General features: G+C 36.1%; 1 protein-coding gene across 1 annotated transcript in view; it reads left to right on the forward strand.

Annotated features, from left to right (window-relative positions):
- LOC104082893 (plasma membrane calcium-transporting ATPase 2-like) overlaps positions 1-21226 on the forward strand; it is a gene marked incomplete at both ends in the record, with an annotated part of 151761 nt that overhangs the window by 92691 nt on the left and 37844 nt on the right. The window contains 4 exon segments of the mRNA XM_009586166.1: positions 1047-1088; positions 2855-3019; positions 5259-5473; positions 6957-7199. Coding sequence (XP_009584461.1) covers positions 1047-1088; positions 2855-3019; positions 5259-5473; positions 6957-7199 — 665 coding nt within the window.

Below are 21226 nucleotides of genomic sequence, written 5' to 3' on the forward strand. Positions count from 1 at the left end.
TTTTTATAAACTCTAATGATACGTTTCCTATTCGAATGTGTCAAAAATCCTGTAAAGGTGTTTTAACTATTAATTTTCCTTAGCATTATTTTTTATTGTGCATTATACATAACTACAAAAAGAGAATGACATCCATTCTGAATGTAATGTTTATAAAACTCAAGTAGTCTTTTCTGTAAGATAAATTCATATATCACTGTGAAAGTTTCATAAGGGATCCCACCAAGAAATTTTGAATACATTTGAAATTGTTTTCTGGTTATTCTGAATACCAAAGTTTTGTATGCTCTAATTTGTATTTTGCCATTTTTACTTCATACACACTTTCAAACTGTATATTTTCAGTTTAAAAAAACAAATAAGGACTTTGGTATGGTAAGACTATATGTAGCCAAAATACTAAATTGGAAATTACAGATGCACTTGGCAAATCTTTCTTTAGGATAAATCTGAATATAAGATGATCACTTGGCACTTGTATTTACAGGAGTAACTTGCTAAATGATACAACCAAGTGAGGAAGATGTAATTTTAAAATCATACCTGATTTACATTTTTATTTATTTATATTTATTAACATTATTGTTTATATTTTGTCCTAATTTACTAAAATAATGAATTTAATTCTGGAGTGCATTAAGAAAGTCATGCTCTATACTGATGTGTGCCAAAATGTTACCTGTGATTTTTTAAAGTCCCAGCTGTCTGAAATTTCAGTTCAGGAATATTATTCAAATTCTACTTTCTACTGGATTCTTTTTATTAGTTTTTCCCTCTTAATTTATGCGATTTGCTTAACAATATGTGCTGGTATTTAATATTTTACATGTTACAACATTGAACTTGACTGCAGTTCCTTGAATGTGTCCAGCTAAATTGTCCATGCTTCTAAGTTAACATATGATAACAATGGCTACTGTTCATAAATATCTGTAACATGCTCATTACTTTTGTCTGCCCTTTTTATTTAAATTCCCATTTTCATGTTCTGTCTTGGGTGAAGATTGTTTACTGTCTGTTGTCTGTTGAAATTTTTCATCATATAGGCAAAATGCAGGATGGGAATATGGAGAACAGCCAGAACAAAGGTAATCTTCTTTCATATTAAGGAGGTTGTGGATTTTATTTTTAGCATGTAGTTAAATTCTGTTAAAAAATTAAATGAAAATTTGCGATTTGTGCCTGTGTGTAAAAATGGCCCCTACTGTTCAAACAGAATGTTAAAAACCAAACAACCAAACCCAATAAAAAAACCTACCAAAAAAAATTGTAACTTAGAGAATTTTGATATATCAGATACTTAGGGTAGGAGATCAGTATTTCTAATAAGCTACTTATGGATGATACTTTCATGTCACAAAGTTAATTTGAATTCATTTCTCTTGTGCAAGTTATGTATGCTATGTATTGTTAGTGAATTTCCAGCCCTATTTTTGATATGTCTCGTCATCTTTGGTGTTTAATGGCATCATACAGACATATTTTCATTTGCAGGGTGAAGGTAAAGGAATAACAAAAGGAAGCTTTAAAGCAAAGAGTTATTTAGCAATGTAGAAGTGTATTATAAGGATAAATAACAGCAAGATAAGAATCTTAGGAGTTTCTTGTTTAATGTACACTTTCAGGAAGAAATTGAAATAAATATTTTGCTTTCTCCAAAGCAAAGTCATGGTTCCCTTTTTATTTTATGATACAGCTATCACGATTTCTTTGGGTTATGCCAAATAAGTAAATTAAACTATAACTTTCTCTTCTCGGATAATTCTAAAGGTTGCAAAGGTGGTGGATCAGAAACTGAATAGATAAACTCAGTTGTTAATGGTACAGAACTATTAAATAAAATGATATTAAATGAATAAGTTTTAAGGTTAGTTAGACGAATTAGATTTCCAGGTCAAATAAGCATGGTTTTGTACAATCTGTTCACGAATGTCAAAGCAAAGCTGTTTCATCTCATTCTATTTAATTTACTTATGTCTGTGTTCAGTACAAAACAGACACATACACATATATAAACTGGAATGTCATTGCTTTTAGCAATCATGTCTTTCTCTTTGATACTAAAATAAAGTTTCCTTATATTAGTATTAGCGTTCTTTGAAGAAAGGATGGTTTAGCCTTTAAATTATGTGTGCTTTCTATGGGAGAATGATGACGGTATCACCATTTCACCTGATGGTTAAGTAACTTGAACACTGAATGCTAAGGGAAGTTTTAAAGTCTGGTATTATCTAGAGTAGTGGTTCGCAAAGTGTGGTCCACTGGTCACTGAGGTGCCCATGCAGTCCAGAGAAGTGGTGCGTGGATCATCTGTGGAACCACGTTGCCTTTAAAATGTTTTCATTAAAAGTATGATTATAAAGGTGCATTGTAATCTATGAGACATACCAAAATTTAGAGATACATAGGCCATCTATTTGCCAAAGCATTTGAGATCTGCTGTTCTCGGAAATCCTGCACGACTGATGTACTGTTACTTGTCAAGTAATTTGCAAGACATTAAGTGATATATATGTGTATAACACAGAATGTCATTGATGGCTTAAAAAATCAATAAAGAAATAAAAATCAATGGTTTTCATGGTACTTGAGACACAGCGCATTACATATCCCCAGACGTATGGAGTGCACATGGGTATGCTTGTACATTTGTGCCCCTGCAGCAGCCCCCTGGGTCTCGTAGGGGCATCTGTCTGCCGTGGGAGTGAAATGTAATTCTGTGCCTAGTTACAATCATCTGTGTTGCAATCAGCCCCTGCCACGGGTGTTGCTGGTTGAATTCAGTAAGTATCAACACTAAGATAAAAAGAATGAAGAATAGTTGGGGAGTAACAGTTTTGTTCTGCATTATTAGCCAAGCAGCAGGATGGGGCTGCTGCCATGGAGATGCAGCCACTGAAGAGTGCAGAAGGGGGAGAGGGAGACGACAAAGACAAGAAGAAATCCAACATGCACAAGAAAGAAAAATCTGTTCTTCAGGGAAAGCTGACCAAGCTGGCAGTCCAGATAGGCAAAGCAGGTATGACTGGATAATAGACCAAATAGCAGTGTGTTTTACTAGCAACAAAGGGTTTTAAAACAAGTTATTCTCAAAAGGAATAGGTCTTTTTTACGGCAATGTTTAGAAATAGGTCATCATAATACTGTTCCAAGGATACTATGTGGTATTGAAGATCTTTTATTCTTCTAGAACTCAGCTTTGACTGTAAGAAACTGGAAGCTTTGGGCAATTTGGATTGTAATGAATATTTGAATCAAAATGAAATGTAGCCTTTCTCATAGGCAGTATTCCCAAATGCAGTAATTACATGTTTAATTTCCTCTCCCCTTAGAACTTCTGAGTACACAGTTTCAGAATCTCTAATATCATCTCAAAATACCACTCACACAGTATTTCCCTCTTATGGATTCTGAAATCATTCTGTTCTCTCTTAATATCCATGTTCCTGCCTTCTACCCAAATATGACACATCTGTTGACTCTTGTATCCAGTACCATCTGGTCCCTACTGTGACAAGTAGCACTTCTCCACCATGTAGGTAGAAGGTGAAAATCTTTCATAATGACATCATGTTCATTAGGTTCATTTTTCTAGCGGTATTGAAGAGATCTTGATCTCTATCCAGATCCTTGGCTGAGGCCCTACAGCAGATTCCTAACTTGACCTCTGTTGAGTCTCCTTTATCCTCCTTTACCAGTCTGATGTTTACCCCTGCTATTCCTTCTCATTCCTTTTTAAGTTCATTACACTTAGTTTATCACATAACCCCATGATGCCACTTCTGTTTCTTTGCCTGCACAGTGCATGACTCGGAATCTATGGTTTTCATCTCTTTGATATCCAATTTCATGCTTTGCCCCATTTCATATTCCTCAAGTTTCTCTGCTTGGTTGCTAGGTGTACGACAGTATGCATTGATACAAACCCACTTTATTTCTCATGGTCATTAATTTCTTAGATTAAGTACCTTTCTACACTGCCTTCTGATTATTACTCTCTGGTATTTCGGCAGGCATGCGAGTATCACTTTTAAAGTAATTGTATAGGGATTTCTGACCATAATGCGGCAAGTCATATGAATTAAATTAATTAATCATTGCCTCATTTGGTTTTTCTTTGTCATTGGGCAATCTATGGCGATGTCTTGCGTTGTCATGAGTATTTGCCTGTACAATATTTTAGTTGGTTTTTCCTTATCCTCTGGCATTTAGCAGTCTCCCGACTCATCTGTTTCCTGTCAACCTTAGCATCCTTCAGCTTACCACCTTTTTTTTTTAACTTCAGTCAAGACATAAAATTCACAGCATTCCCCTTCTACTCTATGATCTCATTAGAAAGAAATTAATTTATTTTGAAATGCAGGTTTAACTGCTTCATAGAAACCTGCCAAAAAGCAGTAATCACAGCAAGGCAAAATAGATGTTCTAATGGAGTTTTTATTTGTATACTCAGACCCAGGAACAAAATTGTGGAGGAGGAGTGCTATCTTAGCAAAGTCTGTGTCATTGGGAGAGCATACTAAGTCCCTGGGATCTTTTGTGAATTCTGTGAAATATTTATTAGTGTCTCTTGTGCTATACTGTCAGCATTGTACCTCTTTTGAGCTGCTCTTCATAAAAATATGCACTGTTTGCATATATCCCTTTGAAAAGGGAAACCTTGGAAACACTAGTATTTATCACATTTTCAAGACAAACAATTAAAAACTATTCTGTGGATGATTCTGCAGTATTGCCTCATTGTATTCAGCCAGACACATTCAGTAGGGCTTTTCTAAAATATTTTATACAGCAACATAAACTACAGGAGACTCCTTTTTTCAAGCCTCTTAAGATAAGCTTATTTAAAAGAAAGATGAGTGTTTGACTATGGGTAGACTAGTAATTTGTAAAAGGTGGAGGTTGAAAGGACAGATAAATGTCATACCAGGCAAAGTAATGTACTAAATTGAAAGAACTTAGCTTAAGCAACAGCGGAACTCGTGTTGAAGTAGACTGACTGAGAAGTTTTAAAGGAGCAGTAAGATGGTGCTTAAAAATTAATGTAGTATGATTCAGCTGTTCTGTAGAATGTCTGGCTATTGTAAATGTGTTATAGTAATGTTTTATACATTGTAAAATTTATCATTATTGCCACTGGAGAAAAATGTCACGTATAATAAGAAAATAATTTCATATCAAATTAAAATGTAAATTTCTAATTGCACATGTTTTTAATTGTGTTTTGGTTTATAGTAATTGATTTTTTCCGTTTTCAGGTTTGGTGATGTCTGCCATCACTGTAATAATTTTGGTACTATATTTTGCCATTGACACATTTGTGGTCAACAAGAAACAGTGGTTGCCTGAGTGCACTCCTGTCTATGTTCAGTATTTTGTTAAATTCTTCATTATTGGTGTTACTGTACTTGTGGTTGCTGTTCCTGAGGGGCTTCCGCTTGCTGTCACTATTTCTCTGGCTTATTCTGTAAAGGTAAGAAACATTAAAAATAATTACGGGAGAAAAATGCTGTTCAGTTGAGTTTGCTAGTAAGTTACTCTTCAGCTTTTGTCCGGCGTGATGAAAGTTGGCCTGTAAATTAATGTGCACAAAATGTTAATGAGAGTGAAATTTCTTTAAAGTGAAACTTTGCTTTATATTGAAAGTATTTCTGACAAAAATGCAAATACGTATATATTCTAATACATATCTTTAAAACCACACAGTGCAGGAATATCGAACAATACAAATACCTACTTAGTTTGCAAGGTTACTAGGAATTCATTGAGCAGAATTTACTATGAGAATAGTCTGGTTTTTTGAGATAGAATAACTTTGTCTTCAAATTTTCTTGTGCAATAGTACAAAGTTTTGACATGGATTTGAAGTCTTCAGGAACACTTTTCAAAGAAATTAGATTTTCACTGGAGCTTTCATGTACTTTTCTTAAATGCAGTTGTTTGTAGCCAATGTAAATGATTCTATTAGGAAATTAGAGAGGATTAAAATCCTGGACTTGTGGATTACTCCATTATCTGTCTGGGAGTTTTCTCAGATTGTTCTAGCAATTTAGTCAGATGGGCCTTATTTAAACATTCTGGGAATCTTAGATGAAGATTTTGTAAAGTTTATTTCCATTTAATGTGTAAACAAATTAACATATGAACATTAGGAAGGAAAACTTGATTTATATGTGGCCAAACATCATCATTATTAGGAAAAAAGAGCACATGTCAAGCATGGCATTTTGCTAATAAAGACTGTAGTTGCTTTTAAAATATTTTCCCTTCATCTGGCACGTGTATCTATATTTGCAGTATCAAACTGCAATACAGCTTTGTGTACAACTGGTGATATTGTGCCCTGTGCGTATAAGATAGTGTCTGAAAGTAAGGGTCAGGTGATTGGGCACAGAATTTTTTTAATATTGAAAACTTATAAACAAGGATAACCCATGTTTCCAGATGGCTGTGCATCTTATGAAAAGTATGCACTGGGGAATGGAGTACTCTGGTGATTTTTTGTGGGTGTGGGGGTTTTTTGTTTGTTAGTTTCTTTCTTTCTTTCCCATATATGGAATGTATAGTCCCTTTATGTGCTGCAAGATAACATCCTGGCATTGGAAAGAGTATTAAAAAGGAGTCTAATATTTGCTATAATTATACTTTTTTAAAAATCCTGTTATCTTCAGTTTCTTTAGTTAATCTTTGCTGTTCTAGCTATTCCCTAAAATGTATATATACTGCAAAAAATGATGGAAGTATATTGGTTTATCGAAGGCAAAATTATTTCAGGGATTGTCACTGCTTGGTTGTCTGTAACTAGGGCTTGGGTTATTGGCCCCGATTAAAGTTCTAGTTTAGTGAGCATTATGTTCAATGAACAAGACTAAATGCATGCTTTTTTGCTTTTTATAACCGATGTTTAAAATCTGTCAAAGCAAATCTTCAAGGTTTTTTATTTTGTTTTTTCTCAGAAAATGATGAAGGATAACAATCTGGTCCGCCACTTAGATGCTTGTGAAACTATGGGTAATGCTACAGCCATCTGCTCTGACAAAACAGGGACACTGACAACCAACCGGATGACGGTCGTCCAAGCCTATGTTGGTGATGTCCACTACAAAGAGATCCCCGACCCAGATTCTGTACCCGCCAAAACCCTTGATTTGCTGGTTAACGCAATTGCTATCAACAGTGCTTATACTACAAAAATTCTGGTAAGTAGCCTTTTTCTGTCAATAAAATGAAACGTAGCAGAAGGAGTTGTAATTTTTTAAGCATTGTTAATTCCTTAACATCCTGTTGTTGATTATGAAGCGTTAAGTACTGTTGAGGTCCTCAAAGTGAGAACAGGTGCTGTAAAAACTCTGTATTTTATGTTTTTCTTTTAAGGATAGGGATGTACTTGTAAGTACAGCACCATGCTACATTTTAAAAACTCCTGTTGTTAGACTGGGATGGCCCAGTTTCGGTGCAGGTAAATTTGCTAACACAACTAGTTTTCACTGAGACTTCACATGTGTAAAATTATTTTTGCGTGTCTTAAGAACTTTCAATTAATTCTCAAATAGGACAAATTGGATTGGTTAAATCAGTGAGGTTAATGATCTTTGTTCATTCTGGTTTCAAGTGAATTACATCCAGAAGTATTTTATTCAGTCTGTAAAGGAGGGCAAAATGGAAATACCATGTTTGCTTGTGGCATTAAATTCTTCTGTACAGAGCTAATAAAGAGGCTGAAAACTTTTGCAATTGCAATAGATTTGCTCTTTGAAAGGTCAAGCTTAATCTTAATATTGCAGAACAAATTTTTTTTTTTTAGTTTATGAATTTATGTATTGTCCTTTTTATAGCTCTGTGTGGAGCTGCGTAATAGTCTTGCGTGCACTTCACGTTTTTTTTAAAACTAGCCTTTTAAAATATAATCACAGAAAACAATTGATGAAATACTATGGAGTGCAAATGTTTCCTTTAATTCTTGCTATGTAAATACCTGGATATTAGTAAATAATAATCAACATGTGGAAGAAGAATGTTTGAGAAACCCGACACAGATATGCAAAGTGTGTTTGCGGCGAAGGCGTTTTTGAAATGAATGCTCCTGAGGATTGTTTAGCCAGGGTTGGTCCCTGGCTCCCTTCAGACAGTCATCTGTGCTGTGGTGCACTCGCTCTTCTGTTCTCGCCGAAAGCTCTTTGGAAAGGGAAATACGGGGAGAACCAGCCCCTAAGGTTCTGAGCCGCTTCCTGCATCAAGAGTGGAGAGGGAGTCACACCAAGCCTCCACCAGCTCAGAAAGGCACTGTGAGATGCCACCTTCCAGCTGAAACCAGCCAGCAATGCGGGTGCGCCTCTTCTGTCGCACTGTACAAATGGCTCTAGTCCGCTGAGGTGGGAGCTAGCCCTTTTCACTCTGAATGCAGATACCCTGGAAAAGCAGAGCTGGCTCAGCTGCGCACCGATTTCGGCTGTGAGCAGCCAACTAGCAGCACCAGTTCCCAGCCGAATCCTGGCTCTTATTCTAGCTTTTTCCTATGGTTTGTCCAGGTCAGAATCATTCAGGTTAGCTGAAATGCAAGATGGGCCTTCCATTCTCAGGTGGTTCGGTGTAAATGCTGTGTAATAGCTCAGTGTGGATATTTTATGGCAGTGGCGTTTTGGAATCTAATTTGCAAAAATTAGCAATAATATTTTACTATTGCTGGGTAAATCATGCTTTCACAAATCAGTATAACATTTGATTGTTGGGGAGAGGAACATACATCTTAGTTATTTTAATATTGTTACAACCTAAGTAAGGTTAGGTACTTGCGTAGAAAGAGAAATAGAATCAAACTCATCCTCAACACACAGGCTGGGATTAAGACAAGGTAATACAGATGAATTGGGATGAAGGATAATAGGTACCTATTTGTGTTTGTCTAACTGCTACGTGGTAATGCTAGTCACCAGTCCTAGCTGATGACTTTGGGAGGACTTTGAAAGAATGTTACCAACATTGGCAGAATTTTCCTCATTCCCAAGAAACAAGAAGGCAGAGGGCAGGCAGATCGGTTGGTAGTTAAGTCAGGTGTGACTGGCAGAGTTATATTTTGCTGTTCATTTTGAATGCTTGAGATTAAACACAGTAACAAAGTGTTTCTGTTCAACTTCCACACAAGTTCGCCCTCTCTGAATCTCAGAATAGTTTTAGGTTTCTGAGTAAGGCATGGGAAGGCATCAGACTTTCCAGAATGATGCATCTGTAATTTTGTTTAATGTTTAATGTTCTGTCTTTCTCTTGTGGTAATAGTTTCATTTGACTGAAAAATTTCTGGTCAACAGTAGTTCTAAAATTTCACTTTGGCCTCAATATAATTTTGAATTTCTTTTTTTACTCTGGCTTGACTTCATTGCTTCTTGTTGAAATTAGTTGTGTGTGCCTATTAAAAAGAGTCAATATTTCACCATTTCAGTTCTTTTTTAGCTTGGCACAGAGATTCTCTGTAAAATTGATAAATGGGTGAAATCCTCTGAAAATCATCTTTCTTCTGGATGCATATCAGAAGACTGATTGAACTTATCTGTGTAAAATTAATGGTGATTTTTTAGCTTTTATAACAGCATCATAAGATCAAGCCTTGCGGTATGGACCCCACGAGAATAATAGCTCCAGTGTCAGAGGAGTTCATTTTATTCGTTGTTTATAACAAGCTCAAGCTAAAGAGTTTAAGATACAAGGTATTGCTCCATAGCCCTCATTCATTTTAAGTAGTAAATAAATACAGTAAAGAATACGTAAGGGAGTTGTTTCCAGGATGAAGTGTACAGAATTATTTTTCTAGCTGCTAATGCTGAATGCATACTTGTGCACTCATTCTTAGAGTATATTTAATCAAATTGTATCAGCTCAAACCCAAAGGGCATATAAGTGTTATGTCGCTAAGACTGAATTTTACATATTCTATTTTTAGTTATCTAGCTATGCATATGCTGTAAATTGAGCTTTGTATGAAATTCTGTTCAGAGTGATCACATATGGGACCATAAAATTAGTCAAGATGCTCTGCTGAATGAGAAATATTCCCTCTTGCATTGTCTTTTGATTAAGGGGAAATTGAACCATTGATAAAAATATAAAAAGAAAATAATGTCACTGCTTGGGATAAAAGATTTGAATTTCCCTGAGAAATTAAACACAAATTATTCCAACTGAGCAATAGCATCATTAAATATAGTTCTTTTCAACGCTTTCCAAGGATTAAGTTACTGGGTGAGCTGATTTTGCCTTCCATTAGCTTCAGAGCAACTTTAATGCTGCTTTTATGCTGTTTACGTGAAGCTGTTCTCCAGAAAACCTTTCTTTTCCAGTATTCGTGTTTTAGATAGCTTTCCCACACAGAAGTAAAAATTGGACTTCATACATTTTTGCATGTGAGCTGTGATGAGAACTGTAAACTATCTCTTACTCTGAAAACAAAATTTGCATTTTGGGAATACTTTGATTGCACTTGGAGCAGAAGCACATTGATCTTGAATATCATGGAGCCGTAATGAAATAGAGACTCCCAATACCAAAACTAGTGATTTGAACTCTTCTATCGGGCTCTTGCTTGCTTAAATTCAGTTTTAATTAGAAAAGTGTTTCTGCTGCTTCTACTTTCCTGAAAACTGTCACAGCATAGATGATATGCTTTCTGGATGGGTATAATGTGTTCTTATTAAGAAGAGATCACAATTAGTGTTTAGTTGAGTGATTTTCAGCACCAGTGGAAAAGACCCAGCTGAACCCATTATTGTTAGTAACTAACACAGGCATTTCATTTGGTACTTGATAGGTGCCTAGGGAGCAAAAAAGCTACTTATGCCTGTATTAGGTGAGTATCTGCATCAGGAGGACTGTTTTCAGTTCTGATGATCTGGAGTATCATTTATTGCATTTGCACAGTATGTGGCACAATGGAGCGGAATCCTTTAACCGAGGCTCTGGAAGAAAAAAAGGCAGAGATGTCACAGAAAAGTGCAAAACATTCACTCCCTTCTACAGCTTCTGCCAACTTAGGAAATGAAGTAAACATATGTTAGTTGATATGTTAAGAAATGTTAGTCAAGTAATGAACATGACCTTGTAAAACTTTTGGAACAAAAAGGCCAAAACCAAAAGGGGCGAATGAAGCAAAAAAAAAGAAAAAAGAATGTAGACAATTTTATTGCAGCCAGAAGAGAGAAAGCAATGTTTCCTGTTTATCGTGTGGCAGAAGAACACCTGCATATGACCCTCTAACATCTGTCTAAGGAAACAGTGAAGTTGCCAAGGTTGCTGCCAGCATCCAAATTCCAACCACATTCCTACCACAGCCCTAGATGAGGGTCTTCACTGTACGCGCAGACAGACCTCTCCTCACAAGGCTGCAGGGATGGATTTGAGGGCCCCAAATAACCCCGTCAGGGAGGAACAGGGATTATTCCCCACAAGCTTCCCTGAGAGGAGTTTTTTCTGGGGGAGAGCGATGGTTACCCTCCGTGGGAGAATGATGCTGAGGCCACAGGCTGGCTGCGGGGTACATGGCGCACAGCAGCAGATTGGAGCTGCAACAGACTCAGCCATTAAGATTTACTAGGAGAGAAAGGAAGGTGTTAATTCACCTTCTTGCTTTGTGTAATTACTTTTTCCTGAATGTATAATGAAAGATCGTATTAAAATAAGTGGAACAAAATCTCTAACTTCTTTATATTGAAAGCAGTTCAAGAGATTTTGGCACAGAATTTTATTGTTACAAATAAATAGTTCTTTTGACTGATTGTCTGATGCAGAATGCTGGAATGAATGTACTTCATGCTTTCTTGGAGGAATGGGGTGGAGGGAGGCTGGCAGAGCAGGTAGGTAACCTATAATATATGAGAACCATAAGAAGAAATTACATTCTACAAAAGTGAAGTGGTGAAAGTAATGGAAAATATGTAGCTCATTCTTGTCTGACAGAGCATAGACCTTTTCTTTTATCTGTCTATATACATCTATTTATGTGTCTGTGTATTTATATGAAGTCTTGTTTTCAAAATGGAATGGAAGAAGGAGACCCTAACTGTGTAGGAAAGATTGTTTATTTCATTTCTTACAGAAAGCTCAGCCCAATAGATCAGATTATGCCATACCTATCAACAGAAGATCATCAGAATTTGTGTTTCCTGAGGCAACAGCAAAAGAGCCTGTACTTTATTGTAGCTGTCTGCCAAGGGCAGTCATGCTAAATGAAACTGCTATTGGATGTCACTATAATTCTCTTCTTTATTCAAAGAACCACCATGAGAAAATAGCTTTTATCCTCCAAACTACATTTTTAGTTATTTTGGTATTTGAAATTGGAAAGATACTCTCAGGTGCAGTTTTCTTAAAACCTATTCTCAAGCTCTTTGTTTCTTGTGTTAAAATACAGACAAAATTACCATTTGTTTTTACTGTACATGAAGGTTCAGGTCATCTCTTATTTTATCCAGATAAGTTCACCTATTGCTGCTCACAGTGTTCTAAGTTAAAATAGGTACTTTAAAAAACCCCAACAAACTGCAACAAAACCCCATACACAAAAAATGAGGACAGAAATGGGGACAGAAGTGGTAAAAAAAATTAATAAGGATAGATTGAGGGAAGCTTTCATTTATGGTAACATTAAATGACAACCCAAGTAAATGGCCTGGCCTAAATTCTGTTTTATTCCTTCTGTAGTCCCTACCATTAATGTTAAGCTGCAAATATGACTGGCAGCTCCAGTTGTTGACTTGAAGTCTGTGAAGAGATGAGTCGTTTATCAGACAGACAGTCCGGTCGTCAGCCAAGGCTGACTTGCCTGTAAGAAAGCAGGGCAGCTTTGGGGAAGGAGAGGCAGTGGAAGAAGGAATGAGGACGCCAGAAAGCAGAATGTCGCAATGAGAGCACACTGAGGGGAAAAAAGGTAAAACTGGAGTGTAAGGAAGAAAGACGATGATAACTGGCAGCAGCAGAGCTTGCACATACTCTTCACATGCTCCCCCTTTACGGCTGTGCGGCTTTCCCTATTTTACTGCCTCACATTTTCTCCACATACATTTGCAAGGTTTGTCCGTGGGGAGGTTTGCACTAGTAATTTTGGAATGGAAGGGTTTGAGTGAATTTTGGCAACAATCTGAGCGGAGACCATCCTTTGTAATGGTTTTCATACCTCTGCTTTCTTTCCTCCAGGCAATGCTCAAAAATAAATTCCACCTTTAGGTAATGTGTCAAGATTTCAGTAACTTGTGTGTTAAGGTTGAGACGGATGGGGAGGAGGAAGAGAGACATTTTATGTAAGGATAGATCTGTGGAAGGTTTTATCCTTGCATAATAATCCTGGAAATCAGTAAACAGTGAGAAACGTATCTGGGATGAATTTTCGCAACTTAGCCTATGTAATGACACTGGACTGGCTTGTTGTCAGTGTCATCTGGCTTTGGATGAGGGAGGCAAGAGGAAGGAGCAACAGGCTTGAATCATCTTCCTGCACTGTCACTGTGGAATACATTCGGAAAGGCGAAATCCTCTACTTCTAGACGACTTAAAGCCATCCAGAAAACGTCACAGAAAAATGTACTGAGAGGAGAATCCTCAGCTGGCAGATGATGAACTGGTGTAGGAATTCAAAGATAGTAATTTTTCACTGTCTGAAAAAGAACAAGTGGATTTGTATGAACTCATGAAGCTCTGCTCCAGGTTTTACAGTTTCTGTTCTGCAGTCTTAATCTCTTCATTCTTAATCTTACTAAATACACGATATGAGGAGAAACACAGAGGAAAAACTGCTTTGCAGAAAATCGATGCATGATCTTCAGGGTGGCATCTTCCAACCAGGTAGGGTTGGATTTAGGTCAGTAAGGCTGTCTTATGAGGCAAGTAACTTGAGGATTGTACTGTAAGTATTTTATTGGCTGCTTTCAGCACAATAGTTTGGTAATGAAAATTTGTGAAAATTGTATATGCTCTTGTCTTTGAAGTGCTCAGGTGATGGTGTTAAAATATTGTCTGGAACATTTCTGAGTCTCCAGCTAAATGGTGCATTTGATCCATTCAAAATTAAAAATTTATTTGAATTGATTGAAATTTGATTGAACTGATTTCTAAAAATCTGTATAGTTTGTAAGAGTTTTTACTTCATAGGCAAAATTATTACCATTATAGGTAAATTTATATCTTTATCTCAATTTCCGTATTTTGTTCCGAGTGTTACACAACTGTATAATGTAGATATACATTATAGATGGGACCAGACAATGCAGACCAAAGTATCTTCCTATATATATATGCAAGACAATCATCACAAAAAAATAGTTTCTTTAAAACTTGTTCATAAAGCCCTTGGTAAGCATTTTCTCAGAATAAGCCAGGTAGGAAAAAACCAACCTATAGTGTGCATATTATTCACTGTGTAAATAATAATTATTAGAGATAATAGATCATGTAGTTAATTATCTCTGCTTCTAGGAATGGTAATTAGCAGAGAGTAATGATTTTCACACCTCACTTGCCATTGAAGTTTTATATAATGAGAGGTACAGATACAGCTTTTCTCACTGTATTAGCTACTGAGTTAATAATTGAACTAACTGTGTTTAGAAAAGACTACTTCAATGTGTAAAGCACAGGACGTGTTAGCCCAGTCATGCGCTTTCTGCCGTCGGGGTACGGGGCCTTTGTTCGTGCTAGCAAAAAGGTTTTTTTTAATGAAGTCTCCTTTTTTGAGAGTTGTATGTGAGGGGTAGAATGGAATCAGCTGCCCAGAAAGTTTCTCGGCAGTTGTCTGTGGGATGGATTTAGCTAAGCAAAGAGGGATTAGGGAGCAGAGATCAGAGCAGGGCCGTCCTGTACATCTGCTATTGACACTGTTATGCTCTCTGGAGGGTCGCATATTCTCATTAGCGGCCAGGTTTCCCCACAGTATGGCAGAAATGGTGTAGGTAGAGGGGGTGAGATAAATGTGCTCAGAGCGAGCTAGTTCTGTCACTGAAATTCTTATTATACAGTAAACTGTAGTTGTAAATTAACTTGGCAATAGAAGACCTGCCGGTCCTGACAACTCTTCTCCTTAGTTCCCAGATTCCTTTTCTTTCAAAGAAGGGGGTGACGGTCCTGCCTCAGCAACAAATGAACATAGGAAGAGAAGATGGATAAATAAAATAATCCTGCACTGTACAATGTAGCATGACACGTTATTCCCATACTAGCTAAAAGTTTATGATCGAGTTAAATTATATTTCTTTATTTTCTTTCTTCATGTGACAGAAAACAAGGTGACAATAACCTCCTTCATACTGGCCTTCTTTGCCGTCACAGTTTGGTAATTGCAGATTCCATTTATTCCTGAGCTGCAAGATTATAAACAGGATGGACAGTCACTTGGAAGCTTTTTGTTACCATAGTATCATTTACCACATTCGCTTTTTTTCCCCCCTGCTTGCTTGTATGAAAATGAGTAAATTAGATTTCTAACTTGCTGTGATGCAACAACTGTTTTTCCTATTACCTTGCATAGGATTTTCTTTTATGTTATTTATCTTGTTTTCATGTTCTTACTTTCCACTCGTATTGGCATAAGGTGATTCACTTACAGGGATAACTGCCAACTGTTTCCAAATACGCCTGTTGATGAACACAGGCTTTAAAAGTCAACACTTCCTGCAAGGTATTCTAAAGTGTTTTCATCTAGATGTATAAATATTGTTTATTGTTGTCTGACCATTATTAGGACCAATTTTTTTTTTAATAAAATATATTGGCACAATGAATTATTTTAATATGTACTTTTTTCATGCCTGTGATACCCTACTGAGATAAAGTCATCGCAATTTGGAGCTGATTGATATGCTGGTTAGAATTTAGTGTTAACACTTTGTAGGGGCTATTATCAGGGAGCATGTTTTCCTGATGGGAGCTTTTGTTTTTACATGAGTGGGTGTAAACCACTTACTTCAGGCACATCTGTTTTAATGTAGGTTTTCTTTGTGTTCTCTATCATCAGGAACAGGAACATAATAATTTCAAATGCGATAATTTAATACCAATTTTATAGAAAATGGTAGTGGTTTTATAATCAAACAAAGATACACAAACAGGCTTATTAGAAAACAATGCAGTGGGTGAATCACCTCATAATGAAATATGACATTAATTTCCTTTCAGATATATGTTACATAAATATATAATATATATTATATAGTTTTTAGTAAGTTTTCTTTTTACTCTCAGAACTCCAATGTGGTTTATTCCTCTGGGGGGGGGAGGAACCCAACAACAACCCAAAAAAACCTCAACTGGTACAATGCCTGAAATACAACAGATCAGCAATGAAGTATATGACAGAAAACATCTTGCTAATTTCGGAGCAATAAATGTGCAGGACTTACTTTAGAGACTTTTTTCAAGTCTCTCAACTTTACATTAAGACTTTATATTGACTTGGCATTGCTATTCTTTGTGAATCAAATTGCACTTAGTAAGATTTATTTTATATCTGTTAACGTAAGCAAAATACTATTTTTCTTTTCTTTTGAGTCACAGCTAGTGCTAGAAAGTTGGTATGAAATATACAGTAAGTAAAAAACTATGCTTCAAATTCTAGTTCCTGCTTTCTTCTGCAGATAGACCCCACACTAATTTTTCTTTCAAGCTTCCAATTTTCTCTTCTTGTATGTGAAGCTCTTGGCTCCTCTGCATTCCGATCAATCATATTTCTGTGTTATTCACAAGTGAGTGTGGGAAGGTGTCCAAAAATGATGGCCTTTCTGCTTTTAGAGATGGTGTCAGATAAGCTGGAAAAATCTCTAGAATGGATGGGATTCTGAAGAATTGTAACCACAGATTCTGAGCAAACTGCAAGGGGCACTGACTTCTCAAAGGCATGTGACTTTGATGGATATGATTTCTCAGGGGCATATGACTTTGATGGGCAGAAGGCATCCGTTGCATAAAATCCTTCTCCCAGCTGGAGTCTAGCAGAGGAAATGGAAAGTTTTCAAAGGAAGGGTTGCTGGAGTATTTTAACGTCATCAAAACTATACTGTTCCTTAGTATCACTGAAGAAATGACCGTTTTGGCAGACACCTTGCATGGAAAAATTAAGAAGGAAGTTTTAAAAATTTTGGACAACTTTAATAAGTACTACTACAAACCTGTCTCACGTGTGTAAGTGCAAACACACACAGCAAAAGAGTATGGCTGGCTACTGGCAAGTCTTTATGGAGACACTGGCCCATCTCATCCATCTGAAATTATGAGTGAGTGCCGGGCAGTAGATGTAGCTCATTGTTCATAATGCTGAATGAAAGTATTGAGTATGTTAAAAAGTTCCACTGCATATTTCTTATGCCATTGTTATTTTTCTGTGGTTTCTACTTATTCAAGTGAGCAGAGAATTGTTACTTTACACTTCCCTTCACTCCAAAGGAGAAAGGTTGACAGCGCTCAAAGCTGGTTTGCTAGGGCTATATATTTGAGAGGTGAGAGACAAGTTTTTCTGGGAGAATTTTCCTACAAAGGAGGACAGGATGTTCAACCTCTCCATCATTCGTGTCCCATTTCCTTCTGAATGAATAATCAGATAAAAATTGGCTGCAGTCTCAGAGTCTGCTATTCTGCCCAGCAAAGGCATCATTCTTAGTATCCTGATAAGGAGAGGGACTGGCCAGAGGACTGAATTTATAATGCATCTCAAACATTACTCCACCAATCATGCAAAAAAATCCCTCTGAGAAAATATTAGAGAAGCATTGCTCTAACCTATTATATGCACTTGAGCTTATGCATTTGCCTCCCCCCCAAAAAAACCCTAACTAACCAAAACCAATTTAAAAATAATTTCAGCTGATATGTGCTAGTATAGATTTAGAGAGGAGTATGTTTTGTATGATAAGTGAAATAGCTGCTGTTAGTGGTTTTAGACTCATTTAGAAATGGATGCTTGAAGAACCCTTTTCCTTACTCTGGAAATGAGTACTACTAACAGAGAAGATCTATAATTTTGATGGGCTATAATCAGTAGCTTAAGTCAAGTGAAAAAAACTTCCTTTTATGTATCATGTGGCTAGATTTGCTTTGCACTTACTAAATTTAGCTTCTTAAACTATACAAATTGTTTGTAAACGTGCTGCAACCAGAAAGACGGTGAGTATTAAGACTGATTTTTGCTTTGGTTTGATCTTTCTAGAAATTTAGTTTGCCTATCTGAGATACATTTAGTAGAAAAGTAGAAAATCCAAAATATTGTTAAGTTTTGTGCAAATGAAGACTGTACGCACAGATCAGCTACCTGTAAACACTATTTCCTTTATGGAAATTCAGAATTTTGATGTGCATATGTAAATGCCATGCATTTTCTGTTATTTAATGTGATGATAAAGTCCTTGTACAGTATGATCATTATCACGGTACAAATTTTTCAGATAGTGGCACTGGTTTTTTTGTTTCTGGTTTTTTGTCCAATTCATTAGCCTAAAATGATGAGTTAACATCTACAGTGCACTACAAGATTTCCAGTTCTAATCAGTAAAAAGCATAGAGAAGGTTATGCAAATTAAATGAGAGTTGGTATATTTAGATAACATGGAATAGATGGTGTGCGTTTCACAACTTTGTGGCTGAAATTCAGGTACAATGGCTAGTAGAAAGTATGCATGAGAAGCACTTGAGACTACTAGTGGAGATGTTTTTAAAAATGTGATTAATTTTGATTAAGAGACTTAACTAGTTAATTAAAAGTGAGGAAGATTATGTAACTGGAATTTTGATGATGATGTGTTCAGAAACATTGAATAAGGTTTTCATAGGCAACCTTGGTGAGGAAAAAGTCTTGAGATGCTAGGGAGAAAACTGTTGATAGATTACTATAGCATGTATTAGAGTGACTCAAAGGACGTTTTCCAAATGTACGCTTGCTTGTTAGATCACTGCTATAAGTAAAGAAAATGTATCTCTATTTCCTCAAATCTAAAAGATGAGGTTTCAGCCCTAAAATGGATGCACTAATGCTTTTAGTATTGGCAAAAACATTTAAATCCCTAGTATTGGTTCTAATTTGGAAATACACTTTTTAAACTGCAGGTGTTGCCCTGAAATTGAATTTTCACTACCTGATCAGCTCAACATTATGCAATTTGTCTCCTGTCTTTGTTTTCTGTGTCTGCAATACTCACGAAGCCAGTCTAATATCAGCATGCAGTAAAACCTCAGTTTAATAGAGCTAGAACAAGGTAGCAGATGTTTGGGTTGTCATTATGGAGGTACCAATTACAATTCTGCAATTAAGTGCAATTTCTCTTTTGCACTTAAAGAAAAACGTTCAGCTCATTTGTCTTTCATGAAAATATAGCAAGCTTTTGCCAAATATATGGAACAAATTATCAAAAAGTTATAAAATCTGTTAATCTGTTCTTAATTTTAATAAATTTAGTTTTAAAATGGCACATTTGTCACTCTGGTCTGTGTTCTAATGATATTGGTAATAGGGGAGAAACATGCTCTTGCTTCTTTCTTCATAGCTAGCTTCAACTGAAACCTTGTACTTAGACTGTATTTAAAGTAAATTGGTTGTTAATTAAAGTAAGTTAATAACAATTGCTGTGTCTAATTATTTTGATTATATAGGTTACTTGTCAACAGTTCTTGTTGCACTTAAACAAAGCTGGAACGGCACTAGTATAAATCTAACAATTACCAGTTCCCTGTGAATGGGACTGTACAAAAGGACAAGAGTGGAGATTTTTAGTGTCCAAATTTGGAAATGGAATACCTAATTTTCAAAATTTGAGAGCCAAATTGTTATTAAATTGTATTTTATAATAGAACATATGAATGATTTAGATCAATAACAATAGGAAAGCCCCTACAGACAAATAACATCTTACAGTATAATAAATATACCAAGCCTCTTCTGGGGAAAATGTGGAGAAAAATCTGTGCCTGTAAAATTCAGTTTAATCTAGTCTGGAAACACTAAAGCTGGAGTGTCCTAATCATAAGTAGAGTTAATCAGTAGTGATGTAACAAGGCAGAGGTTCATTCTTTGCACTGTAATGTGGTGTATTAATGTATCTCTGTTTAAATTCAGCCATGAATTGTTGTCATTTGGAATTGAGAGATTTTTTTTTAAATATTTTTAATTTTTAAATTAAAAGACATCCAACTTTCTATTTTAATTATTTTAATCTTGAAATGTAGACTATTTATTACAAAAGGAAAAAGTTCAAATTAGAGAACCAAAATGGATTGGGAGATGAAAAGGAATAACTCATGTGGCACATCTTTTGATTACGGAGTCGCTAATGAACTGTAATGTATAAATATAACATACATGTTAATGTTTGGTTTCTTAGAATAAGTATTACTCAGCTACATGTGCAGGACTTTATGAAAAGGTATTAATTAATTTTAAAATAATGTTTTCATAATTTGAAATCACAAATCCTTGCTCTGGGCCCAATTAAATTAATTACATAGGTAAATGTAGTTAAATTTGGCTTTGTTAACTACCTCGAATATTGCTTCTTCTGTAGCTATCCTGCTTTTTCTCTGGTTGTGAAGCTGAAGGAAATAGCAATTTTTGTTCTAATTAGTTTTAACAAGTTCTTTATATCTAGGAGTAATATTCTCATATGAATAGTGTAAATTGTTCATATGTGTCAACATTTTGCATGTCTGAAGATTTATGCACAGACAATATAAATGTTTTGTCTGTAATTTTAACTTGCATTCTCTGTTCTTGAGAGTGAATTGGAAAACTGATGAAGTATGGACTAGAAAAGTGGACAGTGAGGTAGATTGGAACCTGGCTGCACTGCTGGTCTCAGGGGGTTGTGACAACAAAATCCAGGTGGAAGCCGATCACTAATGGTATCCCAGTGATCAACAAGGGGGGCCAATACTGTTTCACATCATTAATGATCTGGATGATGGGGCTGAGTGCCTGACATGCAAGTTGGAGGTTGTGAAAACTGGGACTGTTCAGCCTGGAGAAGAGGAAGCTCAGGGGAGACCTTACCAATGTGTGTAAGTACCTGATGGGAGGGAATAAAGACGATGGAGCCAGACTTTTCTCAGTGGTGCCCAGTGAAAGGCAAAAAGGCAATGAGAGCAAATTGAAGCACAGGAAATTCCATTTAAACATAAGAAACTGCATTTTACTGAGAGGGTGGTCAAATGTTGGCACAGGTTGTCTAGAGAGGTGGTGGAGTCTCCCTCCCTGGTGGTATTGAAAACCCAACTG

Source organism: Fulmarus glacialis, unplaced genomic scaffold (genome assembly GCF_000690835.1).
Source record: "Fulmarus glacialis isolate BGI_N327 unplaced genomic scaffold, ASM69083v1 scaffold1561, whole genome shotgun sequence".
NCBI classification, from domain to species: domain Eukaryota; kingdom Metazoa; phylum Chordata; class Aves; order Procellariiformes; family Procellariidae; genus Fulmarus; species Fulmarus glacialis.